Genomic DNA, 26,692 nt, shown 5'->3' with positions numbered 1-26,692 from the left:
GAGGCCCCCACGTGGTGCCTGGGGGTCCTCCTGATATGGCACCTGGCTTCCCTTAAAATAACCAATAAAAAGAGAGAGAGAGAAAGAAAGAAACTCAAAATAGGGGCGCCTGTGTGGCTCAGTTGGTTAAGCAACTGCCTTTGGCTCAGGTCATGATCCTGGAGTCCTGGAGTCCTGGGATCGAGTCCCACATTGGGCTCCCTGCTCGGTGGGAAGCCTGCTCCTCCCTCTGACCCTCCCCCTGTCATGCTCTCTCTCTCTCTTATTCTCTCTCTTTCTCAAATAAATAAATAAAATCTTAAAAAAAAAAAAAAAAGAAAGAAACTCAAAATAGAAACCACAGTCTTTTTAGGACCTAATTTCAGAAATAACATACCCTCGCTTTGGCCATATTCTCTTCATTAGAAGCCAGTCACTAAGTCTAGTCTGTACTCGAGGAGGAGAATGAAGCTCCACCTCTTGAAGGCAAGAGTATCAAAGAATTTATGGACATATTTTAAAAACCACCTTTGCCCATCAGAAAGGCAATATTTAATCTCCATAGGATGATTTAAGATGTTATCCTGGAATACTTCCAGACTCTACGATCATAACTCTTTGACTTTGTCAGGTTGCAGTTTCTAGGGGACTTCAGTAAATTGGGGGCCCAGAAATGCTACTCCCTCTCCCCTGCTCCAAGTTATTTGTGTTTTTCATGAAGGGCCTTCTGTCCTCCACTACCACTCTGAGGTGATAGTGCCTCTCACTTTCATCTCTCAATTACTCCTTTCTTGACTGTTTTTTTTTACCTTGAGGGTGGGAAGTGTCAGGACCGGAGGTGAAGTAGCCGTCACAAAACTATAACCTTAGGCCTCCACCATGATCGTGCCACGAAGGTGGCATTGAGAAAGGGTCCCATACCTGCTGGCGCAGTCGGACATGGCTTACGTATGATCACGTAGAAAAGACTCACCATCTGCTCTCAGGGGAAGTTTTTTTAAAAAAAAAATTATTTCTAGAGGTTCATTTTGTAACGGATAGATATTAACCAATTCTCTTAGTGAAATAAGAAACAAATGACCTAGATTTCTTAGGATAGCTATAGGTTAAATGAACACTGGTTTAGTAGTCATCGGGAATAGGAGGATCTTACTTCTTTCTGTGTGACTAGTTTTTTTCTTTTTAAGAGAAGCATCTTCTTACTTGTAAAACAATCATGTTCACGCTAAACATTTTAAATAATATAAAATGGTACAAAGTAGAAAGTTAAAATACCATCTTCAATTCTTCGCTCCCAAGATGACTACTAACAGGTTGATGGTATCTTTCCGGATCTTTCATGCCTGTGTGCTTTTTATGCGGGTTAATGTCGCCATAGGCTCTTCTCATGCTTGTGCTCTTGATCCTGTCATTTCAATTTTAGGTTTCTTCATATGGTGGCTACCTCACCTACCAAATCAAGTCCTTTGGCCTGCCTGGTGACATGGTTCTTCTGGAAAAGATGCCAGATGTGCAGCTCACTGTAGGTATTGGAACACAGCCCAAGTGGCCGGAAGTGGCAGTGGTAGTTGGTTGCTGAGTCAACTTTAGGACATCTTGATAAATGGCCTATAAAAAGATTGGATTAAGTCATTTCCAATATTTTGTAGAAATTGAAAGGGAAGTTGAGAGCAGGTAAACCCCTCCTCAAGATTAGTTTCCCCTGCCCATCCAGCCTCCACTGTTTCTCTTGTCTCCCCTTCCCAAAGAACATACCTATATCTCATGCTTGCTTCTCCTAAGTTATTGCTTCATGTAATGTCTCTATCTTTCAATTTAGTCTCACCAGTGTTTTTGAGACCTCCTGCTGGCAAGACCACATTGCTCGCTCATAAAGGACAGGTGATTCCTGTCCTTCACTAAAGTGTGAGCTAAGAGAGGTGATGGAAGAAATATACACGTAGCTACAATCCACTGAACAATATGTATTTGAGGTGCAGTTCAACCAAGGCTCTGTTGGAGCTGGGGTCCAAGTGTGGGCTTATGTAGTTGAGAAACCCTCAGAAGGCTTCGTGGAAAGGGTTAATTTTGAGCCAGACCTTTCAGCATGGGCATGACAGGAGAAGCACCCTCCCAGGGGCAAAGAAGAAGATAAACCACGGCAGAGGGGCAGTGCCCAAGGGGTGACCTGTCCTACTTGGCTGTGTTATCAGTGATTCCCGAGTCATAGAAAACAAGCCTGGAAGGGTAGAAAAGAGGATGTCTAATGCTATGCTAAGGAATTTGAGTTCATGTAGACAGCAGAGAGCCACTTTGGTTTTTTGAGAAGAGAAGTGACATCTGTACACTATGTACCAGCCACATAATCTAGAACAGCAATCTAGAAAATTCCTTATCACATTCCGTGTCCATGTCACATTCTGCTTTGAATCTCCAACAGTCCAGGGCCCAGCGTCTTGAACACAGGTTGAGGTGCCCAAGCCTGAACTTGATTCTGTCTCTGGCTTAAGTGCTGTGGTTAATGCAGTGCAATTACAGCTTCCTGAAGTTTCCTGTTTGTGTGTCCTTCACCGTAGGGTAGGGACTAGCTGAGAGCCTTGCATTCTGGTAGATTTTTGTGATTAGGCACTGCTGTGTTGTGTTTCGTTGTTACTGGAACCCAAATTTGTTGAACTGTTGTTTTAAAAACTACAAGGAACCTTTGTAAAACATCTTGAAAATGAAGCACCAGAGATTTTAGAGGAAAAATAGCTCCACCGTAAAAATACCATCCTGGCAGGGCTGTATTTCAGTTTCCTATTTTTTTCAGAATATCTCAAGCTCCGGCCATTAGTGTACCAGTATATTTATTGCCAAAGAGTTTATTACACAAACGGTTGGAATTCATGGAAAAGCGATGGCCAGAATTTCTCCTTAATTTTACCTCCGAACATGGAAAATAATTTAGGCTCATGAAACATTCACTCTGCTGCTTTGTTCCAAACCACTGTAATTAAAAGCCTATGGGGCATGTTTCTTAAATGAAGGTTTTCAGTGATTTGTGATGGCAGATAATGGTCTTCTTTCTGAAACACCAGTGCTAGCGTATGGAACCCTTTTGGGTTTGGGGCTACAACAGAAAAGCCGGGGTTTCTTTGCATGGGCTTGGGGTGGAGGTGCTGATGGTGTGGGCTGACCTTCCCATTATGCCCTGTTACGAGTCCCTAAAGAACTCCTGCTAAAGAGAGGGGGAGTTCAGAGGCTGAGAGTGAGCAAGGCTGGATCCCACAGGGAGTGGGCTGCGGGGCTCTCCCTCTTGCATGTGGCCGCTCTGTGGCTCCCCGTCTACACAGCCCTTCCTCCCACCCCACCCTCCTCACGAACTCAGCCATCAAAGCAGTTTCTTGCTACCAAAGTCTGGTTCTGTCAGCTGTAATGGAATGCACCTAATACACTGACTGCCAAGCATGGTTTTTTTTTTTTTTTAAAGATTTTATTTATTTATTTGAGAGAGAGAGAGAGAATGAGAGAGAGAGAGCATGAGGGGGGGAGGGTCAGAGGGAGAAGCAGACTCCCCGCCGAGCAGGGAGCCTGATGTGGGACTCGATCCCGGGACTCCAGGATCATGACCTGAGCCGAAGGCAGTCACTTAACCACCTGAGCCACCCAGGCGCCCGCCAAGCATGGTTTTTGTAAATCATCATCATCATCATCATCATCATCCATCTTTTTGGCCACTTTCAGTCAAGGGGATTTTCCTGGTTTCCTATCTGTGAACATGTACTGTATTAGATATCATTTTTCTGTTTCCATTCACTAATCCTTTTGCCAGTCCATTCATTTCACTATTTATTAGAATCAGGCATTCCAAATAATGCAGATCCATAGAAATTTGTTCTTATCAGTTATAAACCTCAGAATATCTCAACCATGGCATTGTTTTTCTTTACACAGAGTCAGCACATGTCCGTCATCTATGAGGAACCAAGTAACCCGCGACCAGACCGGCTGTTTCATGTGCGTGTGCAGATGGTGGAGGTAAAGGAAAAACGTACATAAAATCATTCTTGTTGATCCTCTTTTGTTCTACGCCTTAGTTCTTTCAAGCAATTATGATATTTTATTTATTTTATGAATTTAAAATGTTTATATTTATATACATACAATTCATATATATAAATTTGAAATATAAATTACATAAAATATACAGAGTTTCATCCTCACAGGGCTTTGTTTATATTATCTGCATGGCACTTAACATAGTCTCCCCTGTCTTAGAGGTAATTATCCTTGTCTTATAAACCCTGTGAGCTTGTAAATGCTATTATGTAGCTCCCTCTCATCCTCATGCCTTCCTCAGTGGCCAACAAATGCTTGGGATGAACAGATAGAAAAGCCAGAAAAACGTCTAACACCAAAGAAGTAGGATTAACATAGATAAATAAAGGAAAGCTTATCAAATCATAAAACATTATATTACATTTACTTGGTTATGACAACTTCTTTAAAATAGTGTTCCGTTTGTATTATTAAATATGTCCAATACCTCAAGGTGATACTTTTCAAGTACTTTGAGCTTGTAAACCTATTTTAACATTTCTGCACCAGTCCATCCATACAGTGGAATACTATTTGGCAATAAATGAAACAAAGTATTGATACCTAGGACAACATGGATGAACCCCAAAAACAATATACTAAGTGAAAGAAGCAAGACACAGACCACATAGTGTGTGATTCTGTTTATATGAGAGTGGCCATGCCAGCAAAAATGGTGGTGTAGGAACCCCCAGAAATTCTCTTTCGTTAAAGCAATGAGAAAACTGGCAAAAATGGTCAGAATCGACTATTTAGAACTCTGGAAATTGACCATAGGTTTGCAGCAATCTGAAAAGTGTTTAGTCAAGAAAACTGGCTGAATCTTGGTAAGAACCTCAGGCCCTGTGGCAGTCAGCTTGCTCTGTTCCCATCCGCCATCCATACCTCCACATTAGCCTTGAAAAGCAATAGCCCACCAGCAAGGTGAAAGCCAGTAGCCCAGTGGCCACCAAGGGAGTCAGAATGGTATTGGAACTTATGCAAAGCCTCACTCCCAGAGAACTGTCATGATTTGACCTGTCTGGAGGTTTTCTGGAAGATGCTACTTTCAAGACTGTCTTTGTTTGACCTAACTTGGAGCTTTCCCAAAATTAAAAGCCTTTCCCTAGGGGTGTCACTGAAAACTTTTAGAGGTAGTTGCTTAACTTCATCGCTGGCTGAGGTGATGGATAACAGTTGGGGCTAATAATAGGCTAATCACAAAGCTTAAAATAAAAATCTAGGAATGAGGTATACATAGGGGCTTTGAAAAACTCCAACACAATCGTGGAAAGGTAGAAAGCCAAACACCTCTGACTCACCTGACAAGACCCTAAGCCTTCACCTCTGACTCACCTCGAGGCTCTGAGCAAGCAGGAAGTGAAGGCTAAAGTAGAGTTGTTAGCTGCCTGGCTGAGTGTTGAGGGGTCCCTCAACATACCCACAGAACACTTTTGCAATGACTAGGAGACTTTGGTTTTAGGCATTTAAAGAAATCTCTGTCCAGTCACTAGCTGACCACTAAGCTAACCAAGCAGAGACTTTAGTGGCCATACATGACAAAGAATACAGCTTTTACAGAATTAGTTCAGAAAAGTCACTAAGCAAAGACACAAACAACAACAGTAAACAGTAACAGCAACAAATTCTGGGGAGGGGAAGAAATATGATTCCCTGAATTGCCACATTACATTATGTTAAATGTCCAGTTGTCATAATTAAATAAATAAACAAACAATAAAATTTTTTTTGAGACTTGAAAAAGAAACAGGAAAGCCTGGCCCATACACAGGGGAGAAAGGCAATAAATATAAACCATCCCTGAGGAAGCCCAGACATTGGACTTACTACACAATGACTTTAAATCAACATACATCAAAGAACTAAAGAACACCATGTCTAAAAAACTTAAGAAAATATGAGAATAATATCTCACAAAATAGAAAATACCAATAATGAAATAGAAATTATTAAAAAGAACCAAATAGAAGTTCTGGGGTTGAAAATTATAATAACTGAAATGAAGAATTCACTAGAAGGGCTGCTATGGACTGAATTGTGTCCTCTCCAAATTTATGTGTTGAAGCCCTGATCTCTAGTTTGAGTGTATTTGGAACAAAGAAGTAATTAAGATTAAATAAGATCATGAGGGTAGAGATGTGATCTGATAGAATTAATGTCCTTATAAGAGGAGATCCCAGAAAACTCTCTCTGTCCACCAACTAAGGTCACAGTGAGAAGGCAAGCATCTGTAAGCTAGCAAGAGAGTTCTCACCAGGGACCAAACTGGCTGGCATCTTGATCTGGGATTTCTAGCCTCCAGAACCATGAGAAAATATATTTCTCTTGTTTAAGCCATTGAGTCTATGGTATTTTCTTATGGCAGCCAGAGCTAAGACAAGGGCTCAGCAACAAAGTTGAGCAGGCAAAAGAAAGGAGCAGCAAATTTGAAGGTCAACTGAGATTATCCAGTCTGAGGAACAGAAAGTACAAAGAATGAAGAAAAACAAAGACCCTCAAAGACATGTGAGATCCAATCAACTGTACAACATATGCATAATTGGAGTAGCAGAAGGAGAGAAGGGGAAACAATATTTGAAGAAATAATGGCTGAAAACTTCTCAGATTTGATGAAAATCATTAACCTATACATCCAAGCTCAACAATCTCCAACTAGGATAAATGCAAGAGATCCACACACAGAAACATCATAGTAAAGATTCTGAAAGACAAAGACAAAGAATCTTAAAAGCAGTGGGAGAGAAGCACTTCACATCCAAGGGTTCTCAATAAGGTTGACATCTGACAATTCACCGGAAACCATGGAAATTGGAAGACAATGGGATGGCATTCAATGTGCTGAAAGAAACACACTGTCGACAAAGAATTACATAAACAGCAAAATGTCCTTCCAAAATGGAGGAGAAAGGAAAACATTACATTATAAACAAAATCGAGAGAACTCAGTGCTAACCAACCCTCCTTGTAAGAAATAATAATGGGAATCTTTAGACTGAAATGAAAGGACACTATAGACAATGGCTTCAATACATATTAGAAATGAAGAGCACTAGTAAAGGTAACCTATATAAGTAAATATAAAAGGTAGTAAAAATACATCTTCTGTTTGTAACTTTTTTTTCTTCTGATTTAAAAGATAATGGCTTAAAGCAATAATTATTGTTCTGTGTGGATTGGCATACAATTTATAAAGATGTAATGTATATGACAATAATAGCACAATAGAGAGGGGAAGGAAATGAAGTGAATAGAAGCAAAGTTTTTGTGGACTATTGAAATCCAGTTCATATTTACATAAATGGCCCAGCATGGGCAAATCTATAAAGGCAGAATATAGATTAGTGGTTGCCTGGGGCTCTGGGTGGGACTCGGTAGTAAATACAAATGGGCACAAAGGTTCTTTTTTCTGGGGGATGAAAATGTAAAACTATATTGTGGTGATGGTTGTATACTTCTATAAATTTACTAAAAATTGTATACTTAAAATGAGGGACTATTACTGTATGTAAATCATACCTCAAGCTGTTAAAAATTTAAACTAAAATCATATTACTATCATATTTATATGTAAATAACAGTAGTTACCATTTATTGAATGTTGACTGTGTGCTAGGCACTGAGCTGAACACTTTATATACATTATATTATTTAATTTGCTTTAATATTCATCATAGTCCTGAGAGATTAGGTATTACTATGCCCATTTAAGAGATGTGGAAACCAAGTTTAAAGGAGGCAGCAGAATATAAAGTTATATATGAAAAGATCTCAACATCACTAATCATTAGAGAAAGGCAAATTAAAGCCACAATGAGATACTACCTTATAGTCATTGAAATGGCTACTATTAAAAAAATAAAAGAGGTGCCTGGGTGGCTCAGTCATTAAGCGTCTGCCTCCGGCTCAGGTCATCATCTCAGGGTCCTGGGATTGAGCCCTGCATCGGGCTCCCTGCTCCAAGGGAGGCCTGTTTCTCCCTCTCCCACTCCCCCTGCTTGTGTTCCCTCTCTCGCTGTGTCTCTCTCTGTCAAATAAATAAATAAAATCTTTAAAAAAATAAAAATAAAAAGACAGAATAACAGGTGTTAGGGAGGATGTACAGAAATTGGAACATCTGTGTACTGTTGGTGAGACTATAAGACAGTGTAACCACTGTGGAAAACAGTATTGAGTCTCCTCAAAAATTTAAAGATAGAATGACCATATGATCCAGCAATCCCGCTTCTGGGTATATATCCAAAAGAATTGAAAACAGGGTTTTGAAGAGCTATTTGCATACCCATATTCATTGCAGCACTGTTCACAGTAGATCAGAGGTGGAAACACCTGAAATGTCTATTGACAGATGAATGAATAAAGCAAATATGATATATACATATATTAGAATATTCTATAATCCTTTCACTTCCTAGAATATGACAGTTCTAGGTAGGTAGCTGCTAGAGAATAATGTGATGACATTATGCTAAGCGAAATAAGCCAGTCACAAAAAGACAAATACTGCATGATTCCACTTATATGAGGTATTTAAAGTAGTCAGATTCTTAAAATCAGAAAGTAGAATGGTGGTTGCCAGGAATGGGGGAAGAGGGAGGAAATGGGAGTTATTGCTTAATTGGTACAGAGTTTCCGTTTTGCCAGGTGATAAAGTTCTAGAGATCTGTTGGGCAACAATGTGAATAAAATTAACACTGTTATACTGTACACTTAAAACGGTTGAGATGGTAAATTTTACATTATGTGTTTTTTTACCATTGTAAAAGTAAAATAAAATAATATAAATGTGCATATGCAAGAAAAGATTGAGCTTTCTGTCCCAATTATTTACATTTAATGAATGATCTAACAGCATGACCCAGTGGGTTTCCATGTGCCTCTCTCCCATATCAATCTCACTCAGTGTGTGCTTGCACCCACAGAAGTACATTTTATTTTTTTTTTTAATTTTATTTATTTGACACAGAGAGAGAGAGACAGCTAGAGAGGGAACACAAGTAGGGGGAGTGGGGGAGGGAGAAGCAGGCTTCCCACTGAGCAGGGAGCCCGATGCTGGGCTCGATCCCGGGACTCCAGGATCATGACCTGAGCCGAAGGCAGATGCTCAACAACTGAGCCACCCAGGCACCCCTCACAAAAATACATTTTAAAATAAGTATAACACTGGGAAATCTCATTTCATTTTACTGTTCCTTATTTCCTGACTTCATTTTTCCCCTTCCATGTGGCACTCTCTTCTTGGGAATAACCTAGGACACCTGACTTCTGAATACAAATCCACTATCTTCTTATTCTATTCTATTCTATTCTATTCTATTCTATTCTATTCTATTCTATTCTATTCTATTCTCCCATATGCATCGTAAATGTCTTTCCTTTGACTTGTGCTGGGTGTCTGCCTCTCTGAAACCCCCGGAAGTGAGCTTGCTGAAGGGAAACCGTGCCTCTCTGTTTTCACATGTAGGGAAACTTCCGACAGGCCAGCAGCGGTGCCCCGGTGTCCCGGGAAGAGCTGATGATGGTACTGTCTCGACTGGAAGATGTGCGCCTCCGAGGCCTCTACTTCACTGAGACCCAGCGGCTCTCTCTGAGCGGGGTGGGGCTGGAGGAGGCCTCTGACGCAGGAAGTGGACGCAGAGCACATAACGTCGAGATGTGTGCCTGCCCCCCTGACTACACTGGTGACTCATGCCAGGTAGGAAGCTCTCCTCGCCCGTAAAAGTCGCCCCGGGGCTCATGTGGTGCCCGGCACTGCTGGATGGTCTGCGGCACTCCACCCATCGGACGGGTGTCTCCTGGGCTCTACCTTCTTTTTTTTTTAAATTCATTTGAGACACAGAGATACAGAGAGAGAGAGGGGGAGAGAGCATGAGCAGGGAGAGAGGCAGAGGGAGAGGGAGAAGCAGGCTCCCCGCTCAGCAGGAAGCCCGATGCGGGGCTCGATCCCAGGACGCCGGGATCATGACCTGAGCCGAAGGCAGACACTTAACCATCTGAGCCACCCAGGCGCCCCTGGGCTCTACCTTCTATCGTCCCTGGACCACCTCCAGGTCTTACATAGGAAAAAGAAATCACAAACATTCAAATTCCGCAGGAAAGCCACAGGCACTCGATGATGGGTCCTGGGGGTTGTTAAAATCGCGACTTTCCAGGAAGTAAGAAGGAGCCTGCCAGTGGGCATCCCAGGATTTGAGCCACTGCCTTCCCATTAGGCTGTTCTCGAATGGAGGATCCCTCCAACACCTGCTGCTGATAGACTCAGAGCCCAGAGAATGTCCTGATCCTTCCAGGGGAAGTTGCGGCCCAATTTCCTAGCTCCTGGCAGACCTTCATGTGAGGCTCAGCCAGCCTGACTTGGCCTCAGATGATTAAAATGTGCCATAAAATGAAACTGTTTCATATCTCAAGCTGTAAGTATGTTCTCTTCCTAATGGGAGGGAAAGAAAGCACAATGTTTAGTGCAGTTATTAGGAAATAGCAAACATTGTCGCTCAGCGTATTCCCTACACCTGGTGTGTGTACATTTAGCAACATCCTTCCCTTTCTGTCCTCACCCCCCCATAGCAGGAAGCCCCCAGGGGATCTGCGTGCAAGTTCCTTTTTTAACCTGCAAATAGATGACCTGTCCTGGTTTCCTGGAGACTTCGGTCTTGTAACCTTTAGCCCACAGGTGCCTTCCTTCTTCTTTCCCTCTTCTTCCTATCTCTTTTCTAGCCTGCCTAAATAAAATCCTAGCCCCAGGGAAGGAGTGGAAGCTCTCCATTACCAGCCTCCTGCCCAGGGCGTGTTCTTTGCGCATGACTCAGCCTGTGATTTACAGCGGCTCTAATCGGCTAGTGCCGTCTGCAGGGTAAGGTGGGTAGAAGGTGATGCCTGCCCTACCTCGCAGGAATTACAGAGCGGCATGCTTCCCTGTGGGACTGTTATGTGTGCTCTCTCACAGGCTGACTCATGGGTGAAGTTTACAGGTGGGGCCTCCTGCCGCAGACAGCCTGCCTCACCTGAGTCAGGCGGGCCTGGGCACCGAGCAGGAAGGGCAGGTATAAGAGGAAGAGGCAGAGGTCTGCGTGCAGCCAGCAGGACGCCCAGGGACCAGGATGCCCCCAGCAGTGAGGTGGTCAGCCAGGTGCTCCGGATGGCTGTGGATCTTGGGGGCAGCCCTGGGGCAGTGTCTGGGATATAATTCACAGCAGCAGAAGTTAGCGTTTCTTCAGCCTCCAGGTCAAAGCCATCTGCAAGCAACTTATGTGGACTTTAAACCCAGCCAGGTAACATCCCTTTTACATTCTGGTTTGGGATGGGGAAGGGTTCCGAGCTTTGTGACATTTGATGTTAAGGGGATGAATGAGTTATGGGTGGGCTGGGGGAGGGGCCCAGAGCCTCCCTGTCCGGTTGACTGGCAGGGTTTATTACGGTGTCTGACAGATTGCTCTCCTGAGCTGTTAACCACAAACCCTATAAACATCAGCCCACCTAGAAATGCCCAGACAGGCCAGAGTTTGAATGTTTGTGGGATGTTAGTACACTATGAAACTTTGTGCCCTTTGGAGAGTAATCCAAGCCCCAGTAGATCTCCAAATTCTGCTTAGAAGAAAATTTACCTATAAAGTAAACCACGAGAATCAGTGAAATCCATGTTTAAGAAAAGTGATGAGATCAATTTGTAGAACACCTAACAAGACATGCTTCAATTTGCCAGGCATTAAACACTCATAAATTCTGTGCACTCGATCTCTCTCTCTCTCTGTCTCTCAACTTTCTGGATATTTACATGTATACTCAGAGAAATAGATCCTATGGCTACTGAAATAGCCCTGAAAACCTGACAGGGACATGATTTTCTCATTTGTACTACAAAAGTTTATTGGAAAAGTTATCCTGAAAAATTGTCACTTAAAAAAATGGTTAGTTGCTAAACCGCTTTACTGAAATTGTATACTAGGATACATTCATTTTCATATAGGGTAAGTCTTCAGTACAATCTGTGCACTTTACAGGGTGAGAGAATGATTATATTTCAGTAACTGACAAATGTTCTACCGAAGAGTCACGTAATAGGTACATAATTCTTGCAGGGGACTTTTTCTGTTTCTAATCAAAAGCAAATTAGGGTGGGTGGTTTAATTGTAATCAGGATGGACTATCTTCCCTCCAAAGCATGTTTAATTAAGGCTTTTTACTGAGGCATGTTGTCATAAATGAACCACATATATTTATTTGGGTAATTTGTCCTTTACCAAATATGGTTGTTTCATAAGCATGTAACATGATATATGGTAGTAATTAAGAGGTACTCAGTAGTACCTCTTAGTAGTAGAGAATATTTGCTTGTAGATACGATCACACCACCAGTGGCTGAATTTTGTTTGAACGTATCTCTCAGTCATGTTTTCAATTAAAGAACATTCCTTTCATACTTCAATTCTCCTGTAGACAAGCCTATTCATATACCACATAAAGCAATCTCATTTTTTGCAATAGCTTCTTTTGCCCAAACATGGTTTCTAATAGCTGAAGGGAAAAATATATTGGAAATTATAATCTTGTTATTGTATACAATATGTAGTAATTGGTAATTTGGGGAGAAGCTCCAATCAGAAACTGGGATATTCTACTCTGGGGAGTACATGAGGCTTCTCTCTCCAGCCCTATCAGGTTGGCTGCTGCTTCTTTCCCACGTGACCAGGTAGAGCCTTTGAATAAATTACAATGGACTGTTCATTTAAAAATTTCCCTTGATTTTAGCTTCAGAGTCTTACAGACATGGTACTGTTTAAAGAGGATTAAATAAAAGATGATTTTTTATCTTGAAATATTATTTTTTCTGGATGCTTTAGATAGGGCATGTGAGGAGGTCAATTAAAGAAACTGGGGGCAGCATTTGGTGTTGATCAGTGCACTGATGCACTCTGCCAAAATAAGCAAAATGTCTGTGATTCTCTTTAAAGACAGAAAAATATCTAAATAATTTTTAATGGCTGGTGTTGGAAGAATTGTTTCTTTTTCTTTTGGGAGCATTCTTAACTAGAATCTTTTTTTTTAATATCAGTTCATCAAAAGAAAGCTGTAATTCCTTTCATCCATATGAAAAATAATTACTCATACTGGAAAGAGACAATGTGCTAGAGATAGAAATAATCAAAGCAGTATTGCACTAGAGAAGAAGACCCAGTGAGATTCCCTCTCTGGGAATCTGAGATTCCCTCCAGCTGCATCTCTGTGTGTCCCATCAGAACCGAACATCCCTGCAGGGTTCTGTAGAGAACGCAAGCGTGTTCCTCTCCCCGGGGTTCCCTGTTGTCCATAGAACAGTGAGCGGCAGTGACATGATTCCTCTGTTTCTGCCATTATTGTGTCGATCCCAGTGAAGACTCTTTAGTCCCCCTTCTTCCCATACCGCCTCCCCCTCCAGTCCAAACCCACCCTTGGAGATGAAATGCCTACCCAAAGAGAACTTGAAGGGATTTGCTTAGAGACCCTCCCTGCTAAAGACTGATATCCTGACCCTCTTTACCCCTCCACCCCTCCACTCGCCCTAAATCAGTTGAAGGAGAGGAAGCCATTTCCACTCCTCCCCTTTCTCTGATGTCCCCCCCCACATCTACCACTTTGGCACAAGCACACATTCCTGCCGTGGTGCGGAAACAAGGTAGAACCTGACAAAAAGAGCCAGTGGACTGGCTAGTGTTTGAAAGTAGAAATCCACACACCAATTAAAGGGGAAAAGATTGAACCAGCGAATGCTTGACAGAATTGCCACATGCTTTGGATAATAATTCTTTTTTTTTTTTTTAAGATTTTATTTATTTATTTATTTGAGAGAGAGAATGAGAGAGAGAGAGCGAGCACATGAGAGGGGGGAGGGTCAGAGGGAGAAGCAGTCTCCCCGCTGAGCAGGGAGCCCAATGCGAGACTCGATCCCAGGACTCCGGGATCATGACCCGAGCCGAAGGCAGTCGCTTAACCAACTGAGCCACCCAGGCGCCCCAATAATTCTTTCTTTATATTGACTAAATGCTTTGTTTGAAAAATAGGGTTGTAGCCCTGGGTACTATCGCGATAACAAAGGCCCGTATACCGGACGATGTGTTCCCTGCAATTGCAACGGACATTCCAATCGATGTCAGGATGGCTCGGGAATATGTATCGTGAGTAAACTGATATGATACTCTAGTGCTACTAGCAGGCAATCTGTGTCTCTCTGTCCCCTCCCCCCGCCCACCCCCTCTCTCCTGGGCCCTGAGACATCAAATGTCACATTTCCAACCAAACCCTAAATAGAGGTTGCTATGTAAACGTAGGAGGCTCCAGTGTGATCAGGCCGAAATATTTTACATTCTTCTTTTTCCTCCATTTTAACATGTGCCATCGGAGAAGTTCTGTCTGTGAACAGTGAAATTACACATTAGCTTCTAAATCTCTGCTTCATTGAATATTGCTAATGGGTGCATCCTGGGACTTAATTCTTGCTGGAAGATAGCAAATCAGAACCACCACTTTGGGCCCCCATTTTGTTGGAGTGGCAGGAAGTTGCAGGAGGGGAGCGTTGTAGCTGTTAGATGAGCCATAGACTCAAGCAAGTAATGGGGGAGAAGATGCTAAGAAAGACTTAAGGGGCGTTCTCAATCACTCAAACATCAATCTTCCATGGCTGCTGAGAAAAAGTGGGCTTATATAGGAAGACGGCTGAAGTGAGTCCTTGCTGTCTATGGCTTATCCCCTGGAAAACAATCTTCTTTAACAATATTTAAAAAAAAATATTTCCCATAGAAAATTAGATTTTCAGGAAATTTTTCTTTTGTATCCTTTTTGGACATTTTTTATTCTGCCTTCCTCTCTTTCATCCCTGGGAACCAGGGCCTCCCTACCTTGAAGGAGAATGGACAGTGACAGAGAAAAGGAGAGAGCGTCAGTACCCCCCAGAAACACAAGCCCCTACTTATGCGGTGCTATTTGGAAATACATTCTTCTGGCACAGATTTCCTTTGCATTGTGTAATGCATAGAGAGTGTGTTTCAGTCTTTGAGTTCCTAGACTGTATTAAGCCAAGTTCAGCATGTCCCAGGGAACTGTTTCCTCTGCAAGATGGGACAGGCCAGGACAGGACATTGTTGTACAGAGCCTGATAGAATATTCTGTAGGACTTTAACCTTGTAAATTCAAAAGGAATAAAAGACATTGGGAAAGACGATTTTTCAGCTCGTAAGTATTCTTATATAAGTTTATGCTTTGTACTGTATGTTGTGTGTACCACAGGTAGATGCTTTCTTTTAAAATAAATATTTATCTTGTCACTGACCCATTGCTAGATGTTGAGTCCATTTTACAAAAGCTGCCAAAGAACAACGTAGGCATTCTCTGTAGTCCATTCACCCAGTGAAAGGATCACCGGTGAGTCATAATTCATCCGTTTTAATCAAACAGGAAGATTTTCTTTCCCATTTCCTTTCTTTGTAGCTCTGTCTTCACTTGTCCCTAAGGGCCATATGGCCTCTAGAAAGAATTCATTCAGGAAACCCTTACTGAGCATTTGCTATTGTGGGAGGTACTGAGCTAAATGCTGTGGTTAAGACCATTCGACATAATCCCCACTCTCACGAGGCCTGCTCTCCGGTGGGGACGCGCGCCACACACACACACACACACACGCACAGAGCGCCTGCCTGCACTCACGTAGCTGCTCGGTGGCAGGCCCGGAGTGCTGCCCTTGCGCTCGGGGGGGGGGGGGGGGGGGGCACTGCATGGGAGCCAAGAATGCAGCCCTCATTCTCAAAGAACAGGAATGACGAGATCAAGCACTTGTCACCATCGAATGGGCTGGTTCCTCTGCAGACTGGCCTTCGCCGCTCAACGTCCAAAGTCAATTTCTGAAATCTGGGACCTTCACACATGCACAAATCTCCATGTTGTTTCAAGAACAAACTTTGAAGTTGTAAAGCCCGGGTCCTTGCCAGCAAAGCCGTGTGCGTCCAGGAGCAGCAGGTCATGTGCTGCATGGGCGCCATTGGCCCGAAGGACCTGCAAGGACAGGCTCCTTCTCTTTGCCGAGGCCCTGCCTCTCCCTCTTCTCCTTGCCAGCTTTCTCCCCATATCTCCACCTCTCCCCTATTCCCTTCACCTTCCGCTGTCTCCGTCACCCCTCATCTACTTCTCTGTTCCCATGTCCCTTCCTCTGCCTTTGGTTTTCCTTCCTTTTTTACTCCCTGCCTCTTGAGCCCCCAGCATGACTTATCTGAGGCTCACAGCTGACACAGGCCTCTCCTGAGGCTCACGGCCAGATGTCCACACTCCCCAGTGCGTGCTGCATCCAGCTGCATCCAGCTGCATCCAGCTGCATCCTGCCCCGCTTTGCCCTTCACCCTCCAGAATACCGGTTCCTTCACATTGCCTACATACACTGCTAGGCTCCTGCCAGACTGAGCTCCTGTGTACACTGTTCCCCGTGCCTGGTAGGCCCTCCCCTCCCTTCTCTACCCAGCCAATTGCTCTCCTTTTCTCCTCCACGCAGGAGGCATCATCGCCTCCAGAAGCTCTTCCCGGAGGTTCCTCTTGCTCTTATGAGGTGCCGGCACACGTTGGTCATCATATTTTCCACATTATATTGAACGTGTCCACTCACAGGGTTCTGTCTGCCGCCCCTGGTCAGGGTGCTGATCCATCTTTGCATCCCTGGTACTTAGCATGGGTGGACACATAGTAAATGCCCAGTGGATGTTTGGTGTCAGATGGAGCTAGGAGAGCACATGCTGTGGGAGTGGATGTAGACTCATTCATTAATTCATCTATCTATCCAATCATCCATTTGCAGTAAACCACAAGGAAACTTGATAGGCAGATGTCTCAAATTTGCAGGACTGAGAAAGACATCTTCCAGGGTAGATGCTCTCAACTGAGGGTGGGGGTATTTCAGACACTCTTATGGGACCTTATCAAGCAACACAGGTTCTCACTCCTTTCTACAGTCCTCTCCCCACTCCTGAGGAGGACCAGAGTTCAGGGCGTTTCCGGTAGGTCACAGATGGCCACATCTCAATTCTTGTTTCTCCACGTCCTTGCTGGGTCCCAATGTTATCAGCTCAGAATTAAATAGATATAGGATTAACATATATCTATTCAGCAGCTATATTCTTCCTTAAGATTGCCATTTAGAGTTAAAAGCAAAGGAAACTAAAGTGGAGAGGTAAATAATTGGTTCAAAAGAATGACTGTTTTGTGAGCAAGTGAGGACAGTGGAGCAAGGTGAAGGTGAAGGAGAGACCCCTCTGTGGATCTGCACTTGCAGCATGGATTTGTTCCTAGCCTCCAGGCCTACAGGAGAAACCTCCACGGTGGGGACATTTGGGGAAAGAGGGAAGGATTCAGGGCGGGGATGAGCTTTCTGGTGATGATCCCATGTTAATGGGTGAGCAGCCTGCCTTGTGTGTATAGCACGATTTCATATCTAGAAAAGATATGAAAAGATCTCTTAACATCTTAGTGGCTTGTGTAATTGGCCATTATTCAAAGGTTTGTGAAGGATGGATCTGTTTAAGCTAAAGAAACTGATGACATGATGAGAAAGGGACAGCTTCACATTCTGAGCATGGCCACACCCACTTAGGATATACATGTGGGTTGTGTTTCGCAACCTGGCTTCAGATATTATTGAAAACTCACATCCATTAAAGTTTCCTACCAAGCCCCATCTCTACATACAGAGGTAAGATTTATGAGCAATTTTTAAAATATTATACTTATTCCAGGCCATATAATTAACACAGAGTATCTCCACATTTTCAAATGCCCATAGTAAGGGGAGTTTTCCTGGATAGTTTTGTTCATTTAGATATTTATCACTAGAGTAAAACCAAGAAATGTCATACAGGGCTAAAAATTCCACAAAATAAATTTGATACAGTTTGCTAGGATTTGTCTCATTGGACTGCTCGGTTGAAAAGTTGTCTCATCTCAATGCTTTATTGAAGAACAACTTTCAACAGACTTTGACTCTGACATGAAAATAATTGGATTTATGTAAACATACAACATAGATAAACTTATCTTGCTTGTTTGTGACACTGGAATTAAACTGGCATCATTTCCCCAAATGTCCCCACCGTGGAGGTTTCAGATACGGTGCAGCTTTTCATTGTTTTAACAAATTCCACATATTAAAAACTTACTGCAACTATATTCCTCTTTAGTATATCACCATTAAGTGAATTATGAAGCAATATCAAGCTAATTTTCCGTAGAAGGTATTCTTAGGGGGAGAGGGAGGGGGTGTACATTTTGCTGAGGCTCTAGTATACTTTTTAAAATGCTCCCAGCAACCTTGGAATGTGGGTATTATTTCAACTATACATCTTAAGAGAATTAGCATTCTTTGCCCTTCATCCTTTGCTATCATTTTATAGATGTATGTAAATCATACATCTATAAAACTGATTTGTAAAAAACACAGAGGCTCAGAGAGGTGAAGATGCTTGCCCAAGAGAGCACAGCTATGAAACATTGGCGTGAGTTTGGATCCTCCATTTCATCCTCCCGATGCAAGCACCAAATAGCTGATGGAAGGGCACTTATATATTTTTTTAGCACCAACAATAATTGGATAGACAGGAAAAAATATACCATTCATGGACTGATATCACCGTACAGAGTCAGAGGACTTGAGTTATAATTGTGTGAGTAATGAAGGTGATAATGATGTTAGTAATAATAAATGTAATTGGCTGCTATTAATTATATGTTCATCTGTCCCAAGAACTGCCAGCACAACACTGCAGGAGAACACTGTGAGCGCTGCAGAGAGGGTCACTATGGGAACGCCATCCAGGGGTCCTGTAGCGTCTGCATGTGTCCTCATTCAAACAGGTACTATAAGAGCTTGGAAATGATAGGTAGAGACAGGAAGTAGTTTTTGGTGGTTGCCTGGGACTGGGGGTGGAGAGTGGGGGGATAGGGGAAGTGACTGTTAAGGGTGTGGGATCTCTTTTTGGGGTGATGAAAATGTTCTAAAATCGATCATGCTGACAGAACTCTGAATCTACTAAACGCCATCGAATTGTACACTCAAAATGGGCGAGTGGCATGGTATGTGAATTATAGCTCAATAAAGCAGTTATATTTTAAAAAGAACACACAAAAGTGCAAAACAAAAGCAAAACCAACAAGAACAGTTTTTTCAAGCATACATTTGTGCGTTTTTCCTTTTCCTCTTTCCTTTCACTCTTCATTCAATGGCTAAACATTATTTACTGAGCACCCAATACGGGGCTGGGAGTTAGCCTTCTCTAGGTGCTGGGGCAACTAAAGTAAAGAAGACTGGCAAAGTCTCTGATCTCATGAGGCTTCACCTGGAAAATGTGGGCGGAGGCGGTTGTCACACTCAGGAAGTAAATGCACAAATACATAAGCATAATTTCAGGTAGAGATGGGCTATGCGGTTGATAACAGGGTTATGTGATTGGTAGCGAGTGAGCAGACTCTTTACAGAGGAGTAGGAGGGTTCTCTGGGCAAGGACCAGGGAACAATGAAATGGAATAAACCAGGCAATATCTCAGCAATGAGGGTCTGAGGCCAGGAAAAGACAAGAGACAGCCCTTGTGATTATGTGTTCGTGGAGTTAAGGAGGTGGCTGGAGCGCTGTGTGGGAGAGAGGGCCAGGACGCAAGGGGGCCAAGGCACCCAGGGTTCAGACCCCATAGGACCTCGCAGGTTCTAGTAAGACACTGGATTTATCCTCCGTGTGATGGAAGCCACAGGCCAGTCATGAGCCACGGAGTGATGTGACCTGAGTTGTCATTCAGACTCCAGCACGGCAGACACGTTACGTAGCTCGCAACCTGCCACTTACATTTCATGGTAACTCATATTCTGTTTGGGCTTGGTACCTCGTCCTATTCTTGCTCATTGTGACACGTTCGCAGTGGGTCCAAGCAAAATATAATATGTAACTAAACGAAGCAAGAGTTGATTTGAAAGTCAGGAAGCTACCTCGAAGAGTATCAGCAGCATACTGGCTCAGGAACAAGTGCAGACCACAAGGCTGATTAATATCAGGCCAGTATCCGACAAATTGGCCACATTGCCAGAAGTCACTGCCCAGCTGTGGCTTTTCTGAAGATGTGTATTTGAAATGTGCACCCAGCTTTGCTCTCTGTGTATTTGATACTCCTTAAACCTGCCCAGTCCTGCGGCTTTATTTGCAAAGGGATTTATCACTTGATACTTGCCTAGACTTGTTGGAACAGAAGCCAGAGGGAGTAGAAGCAAGATTTTCACGGGGTGCTCGGGGAAAGCTTTTCATCTTTGGTTGCAAAACGTATTGTTATCACGAAGGCCAGCTTCTGGCTTTCATGCAGTCGAAGTAATGCACAGTTCCTCAGATTTATCAATGAAACACTATTTTTATCTAATTCTCCCTCCAGCAATATTCGTACTGTTGATGATTTCTTTTTTATATATATATTTAATTTAATTAATTTATTTATTTGAGAGAGAGAGAGTGAGAAAGAGCACAAGATGGGGGAAGGTCAGAGGGAGAAGCAGACCTCCCCGCTGAGCAGGGAGCCCGATGCGGGACTCGATCCCAGGACTCCAGGATCACGACCCGAGCCGAAGGCAGTCGCTTAACCAACTGAGCCAACCAGGCGCCCGCTGTTGATGAATTTCTAACTGTCCCTTTAGAAGTATAACTCTATCCATCTATTAGGCCAAGAGAAGCTTCCTAGATAAGAATTCTCTTATCAGCAAATGATAAATGGAGTTATTTTCCCTCAGATTTACTCAGTGTAATGTTCATAGACCTTTCCCAAGGCAAGTTTTTTCATGATCTGCTCACTTAATTAAAAAAAAAAAAGCTTCTCAAATATGCACTAGTTTAGGATGAAAAGAGAGAATCAGAATGCCACAGCTTGATTTGAAAAATGTAAAAATCACCAATGATTGTGCCCACAGAAATACCTAGATGGGCAAGCCTGCTCTGTACCTTGGTCCCTCTGGCCTGGCCCTATTTCTTCCTGGGAGATAATACGCCCAATATGAAGGAACTAGAATAAACAAGGAGGAAAATTTTTTGAAGAATCAGAACTCTGTGTTCTTTTTTTCTGCCTAGACTTGTTTTATTCCTTCCTTGTTATTCCTGGAAAAAATGCTGTTGTGATCATCTCTTCCAAAGTGAGTTACTTTGCTCTGTCTCAAGCGAAGGAATGTATTTCTCTAAGCCAAAAATAAAACCAGATAAATGCCTTCAGTCCTTATTTACCAAGATATGCCCGATGTGAGCTGAAATAGTACATCATTATCTATACAAGTCTTAATGGACACAGTTTTCTTCACATAAAAAGCAACCAGACTCTTGGTGTCTATTTCCACTTAATGCAAGTCAGTGCTTTGTGGCAAAAAAATAATGAGCAGGAAGCCTATCGATTTATGTTTTTACTGAGGCTTTTTTCTGTCTTCCTTCAAGTTTTGCCACTGGCTGTGTTGTGAATGGGGGAAACATGAGGTGCTTCTGCAAACCCGGATACACAGGCACACAGTGCGAAAGGTGGGTGCGGCCCCTCCCCCCACTCCCACCCCTTGCCTCCCTCATCCCCCCAGCCCAAGGGAGGGTGGGCTCTGCAGTCAGGCTGAAGCAGGCTCGGGCTGTGGGTGGGGGCTGTGCTAGGTCGGGGCTCAGAGCTGGGTGGGGCTGTTGGTTCACTGAGGGTGGAAAAAGGTCCCTAGGGGAAAATACAAGACTGCTCACTTAATAAATCATTAACTTCCTTCTCTTTCTTTTTACATGTTTCAGAAATTTGAGAATGAGGCCCAACATATCATAGCCCTATATACCCCTAACACACATCCCTACATACTCCTATCCCCCTGCACACTCCCTCGTACCCCTCCCCCTCCACATCCCTACAGACTTATACCCCCTACGTGTCCTTACTTACCCCTACCTTCATAGAAATTCTTCCTTACATACTCCTACCCCACTATACACATCCCTACATATCCCCACCCACCACACACGTGTCCTTATATATCCCTTCCTGGCACACATATCCCTACCTAGCCCTAGCTCCATAGAAACTCATCCCTACATACTCCTTGCCCTACAGATGCATCCCTATGTACCCTTACCCCACATACAACCCTACTTGCCTGGACACACACATACAACTCGTCATACTCCTATATGCACACACATATCCACAGCCCTAAATATTCCTACACACACACACGCACACGCACACCTATCCCTACACATCATCCCCTCTCTATCCCCACCCATTATGAACACGGCAGGACAGTCTATGGCATTCATTTCTGAATCACTACTACCTACCTCGGCACTGTTCATGTAACAGGTGTTCAGTAATGAAACAAAAGAATAAATGTTGCAAAATGGAAACTATGAACTTAATTATGAAGGGCCGTGGAGCCAAGCTTTAGTTATTCAGGAATAAATTTTCATGATTAGCTACCATACATAGGGCACTGCCAAGCATCGTAAGGGCTATAAAAGGTATTCACAGTCTACCTGGGGAAGATAGCACATACATATTTGAAAAAGTAACAGTGTAGCATTTGAATCATATGGACAACATATTTTTAAATTTAAAATAACTTTATCATAAAATCAATACATACTTATAAAAATGATGTAATACAGGTGAGCAAAGAACCAACGAGGGTCGGGCTTGGTCAGTACTTGGATGGGAGGCCCACTACACCTCTGTAGCCCTATATACTTGTGCACGCTCACATAATCCTACTTATAATCATTTTATTTACGGAAAACCCCAGTTAAAACTTGTGTATTCTTACTAATCAATCTGTGTGCACAGATGTTTTCTTAAAAACAAGAATAGATTGTCGTTTTACTTTGTTTCGACTTGCTTTCTCATCTAGTGGAAGGTTAGCACTATCTTTCCATATCAGTAAGTATTCACTCATAACATTGTGTCAGAACCAAGAAGTTCTGGAATCTACTGCTGGTCTTTGAGATAGTTTTACTGTTTTCCATTCAAAGCTGCGCTAAAAGGAAATCCTTACAGCAAATCATTTGTGTGCGTAAATCCTCAAGATATAATTAACAGAAGTGGGTCTCTTGGATCAAAGGATAGGTGCGTTTTTCAGGCTTTTGATACATTTTGCCAAATTGCCTTCCAGAAAAGTCATCCTTGTTTCTATTCCTACCATAGTAGCAAAAGAGCAAGTGCTGCGGCCAGTGATACTAGAAATGATCAAATTTTATTTTTTATTAAAGATTTTATTTATTTATTTGACAGAGAGAGAGAGAGACAGCGAGAGCAGGAACACAAGCAGGGGGACTGGGAGAGGGAGAAGCAGGCTTCCCACAGAGCAGGGAGCCCAATGCAGGGCTTGATCCCAGGACCCTGAGATCATGACCTGAGCCGAAGGCAGACGTTTAACGACTGAGCCACCCAGGCGCCCGAAACGATCAAATTTTAAAATATTTCCCAGTTGGGGGCACCTGGGTGGCTCAGTCGTTAAGCATCTGCCTTCGGCTCAGGTCATGATCCCCAGGTGTTGGGGGCAAGTGTTTATCATTTTAATTTGCATTTCTTTTTTTAATAATTAGCTTGGATTTTTTTCATGTGCTTATTGACCATTTGTAGATCTTATTTTTTGGATCGCTTTCTGGGTCTTTTACTCATTTTTTTTCCCTAGTGGAATGTTCTTTCCTTTTTTTTATTGGTTTGTACAAATTCTTTGGAAAGAAATGAACCTTTCGTACTATATGTTGCAGATATTTTTCTCAGTTTGTTTTTTGTTTGTATGGTTTTTTTTTTTTTTTTTTGGTTTTCTGTTTTGTTACATGTATCTATTCTTGTATTCTTCAGGCGGTCAGTCATTGGAGTTATGCTTAGGGAGGTTATAAAAATGTTTATGCAGTTTTTTGGTCCTTTTATGGTTTTATTTCTTCATGTTGGTGAAGATTTGGAAGCTAGCCTTTTGGTGGTGTCATGGCATCTCACGTGGCAGGTAGAGTTAGGGTCAACAATGTACAGCCAGAATCGGCCAGGGTCCAAGTAACTCTGACTATCCCAGGATCCCATCACATGACCTGGGGCCCAGGCTGCATGAAATACACATAGTAATCGGCTGCATCCCAGAACCAAACTCAGTAGGGTGAGATGTTCACACTAGGGGAGGCACAAGGAAAGTAGGCCAATTAGGGGCCTGGCAGATTCCCAGCCCTCATGTCACACTCACTGCAGGATGTGTGCTCATGGAGTCAATGGGGCAGCTTTTCCCTCTCTTCCTCTCAGGCTGTCACACTCTTGTTCTCTCCCCCACCTCTCTCTCTTTTTGTCAAGCACATGTAGTTGAATTCACTAAAGGTCAATGTGCATTTACAAAATTTCAACATGAACTTAGACTCGTTTCTGTACATTTTATTTGATCTTTGTGCCATTATCATTTCCATGTCATTTCTGAAAGTATAAAAGGCCTTTCGATATTTGGTTGAGCAAGGCTTCCCCCATAACCCTTATTTAAAATGTTTTCCTTGGCCATTCTGGCATGTTATTTTCCTGGATAAACTTTAGAAGAGTTTTACCTAATTTCAATAACCAGAAAACGTATTCAGCTGGATTTCATAGGAAGAAGGCAGGGCCACTCTAGACTGGGGTTATCTGAGACATTTGATGGACAGCGTGGGACCTAGGTAGATCTAAGGGATAACAAAAGCCCGGTGGTGCTGGAAGGTGGCTCAAGTCAGCGAAGTAATGCAAGAAAACCCAAGGGCCTCTAGGATACTTGGCATGGGAGGAAGGGGCAGACTGCCTTATCATGGGGATCCCTGAGCATCAGCTTCGGGGCTGGGCACTGTCCTGTGATAAAAAGAAGCAATTTCAAGGTTCTATTTTCCATTTCTGCAGGAGGAACATTGCCCACAATTGCCTCACATCTATTATTCATTCTTTCTTTCGCTGAAAAATGTATGGAGATCCTAGTACATGCCTGGCACTGGGCTAAGCACTAGAGAGACGGCAGCAGCTGGGGCAGAGACTCTGCCCTCCGGGTTTTACAGTCCCAAGGCGGGCAGGTACACAAACCCGCTGCTGAAACAGTGACCAAGAACATGACCATGACCGGGCTGGGTGGGGCTGCTGTGGGAGGGGCCTCCAACCAGCCTCGAGGGGTGAGGTTGAGGGACGGGAGGGGCCGCTATACTGAGGCAGGAAGGATGATGGGTGGGATGGACGATGGGAAGTTTCTTCCAGGCTCTGCGGTTGAAAAGCTGTGAGACTCCCACCTGGGAGAGGCATCCTAGTGTAATCCTCCTTACGGTTCTTCACAAACAATGAAGCAGAAAGCGGCAACAGACTGGCTGAGACATCCGTTTGGCAGCCCGCAGATTTGAAAAGAGAAATTTTTAATTAACAGTTCTCACAGCTTATGTTTGTTACATTTGCTGTCTCAGGAAAGCAAACGGGTGCTTCTTAATTTTTTTTTTAAAAAACTTTTCCACAGGTAAATGCCATATTAATGTCAAATTTTTTCATTTGTTAAACATTTCTTGAGGACCTACTCTGTGCCAGGCATCATCCCGGCACTAGTCATTAGCGATGCAGTGGTAGGTACAAGGACAGAATAGGGTGAAAAGGAAAAATATAAGCAGGAGCCGGTGGGGCAGAGGAGGGAGTAGCCAATCTGAGGACTGGGGTAGGAAAGGCTTCCCAGCTCGTACTGTGCTCTGGGGCACGTTTCTCCCTCGGCCCCTCAGAGCCACAGATGACAAATATGTTCTCTGTTCTTTATTTGTTGTCCCAATGCCATCTAGGAAATCAGGAAGTTTCACTTCACTCCATTGTGTTTGGACACTACCTTAAAATGAGAATAAGGCAACCAGTTATTTCTGTAATGGGTAATTAACGCTTTTGACAAGAGTAAGGAAAAGGTGGAATCAAACTTCCTGGGTATTTATGTGACTTTAATATGAAGGATTTTGAAATTATGTATCTTTTACGTGGAAAGTTTAGATATAGGTGAGCCATCTAAAAATAAAGTATTTAAAACATAGATCTTTGGCCTCGGTGGCTCAGTCGGTTAAGCGTCTGCCTTCAGCTCAGGTCATGATCCCAGGATCCTGGGATTGAGCCCCGTGTCAGGCTCTCTGCTCCTCGGGAAGTATGCTTCTCCTTCTCCCTCTGCCTCTCCCCCCACCACTCACGTCATCTCTATCACTCTCACTACCTCTTTCTCAAATAAATAAATAAAATCTTAAAAAAAACCATAGATCTTTTGCATAGGATGGTTTGTTAAGTAGAACACAGGGCCTGTCACACAAAGTAAAGCCTTATGCCAACTTGCTCAGTAGACTTAGATAAGCCACCTCTGCGTAGTTACCTTCTTGATAATTAGGGAATACATGGGTTTTCTGCTTCTGGTCTACTTTCTGAAATGTAATAATTCCAAATGATACCGATTATATATAAATGCATATGTACATGAATATTTCATCATGTCTTAGAATGGTATTTCCTTTTTATTGAGTGTCTATTATGTGCAGGCATTGTATTAGATTCTTCACTACATTTTTATCTCATATTCATCCATCAGAACAGGTATTGTTAGTGCAATTATTCACTTATTCCTTCTGCATATACTTACCTGGCACCTAATATGGGCGCAGGCACTTTCCCAGGTGCTAGC

At 43.0% G+C, this 26,692-nt stretch overlaps 1 protein-coding gene across 2 annotated transcripts in view; it reads left to right on the top strand.

The window, feature by feature from the left end:
* LAMA3 (laminin subunit alpha 3) overlaps positions 1-26,692 on the top strand; it is a 268,035-nt gene that overhangs the window by 180,624 nt on the left and 60,719 nt on the right. Inside the window, exons 36-41 of one of the 2 annotated variants that reach the window (XM_034996262.1) lie at positions 1,403-1,501; positions 3,892-3,954; positions 9,497-9,727; positions 14,067-14,180; positions 18,779-18,888; positions 21,486-21,566. In XM_034996262.1, coding sequence (XP_034852153.1) covers positions 1,403-1,501; positions 3,892-3,954; positions 9,497-9,727; positions 14,067-14,180; positions 18,779-18,888; positions 21,486-21,566 — 698 coding nt within the window. Of the gene's footprint in view, positions 1-1,402; positions 1,502-3,891; positions 3,955-9,496; positions 9,728-9,980; positions 11,301-14,066; positions 14,181-18,778; positions 18,889-21,485; positions 21,567-26,692 lie in introns of those variants that run through there. The other variant, XM_034996263.1, reaches the window with a different exon arrangement.

Source organism: Mirounga leonina, unplaced genomic scaffold (assembly GCF_011800145.1).
Source record: "Mirounga leonina isolate KUSES-001 unplaced genomic scaffold, KU_Mleo_1.0 Mir_93, whole genome shotgun sequence".
Classification (NCBI taxonomy): domain Eukaryota; kingdom Metazoa; phylum Chordata; class Mammalia; order Carnivora; family Phocidae; genus Mirounga; species Mirounga leonina.
Note: the sequence above shows the minus strand (reverse complement) of the source record. Positions and strands in the feature narration are given on the sequence as shown.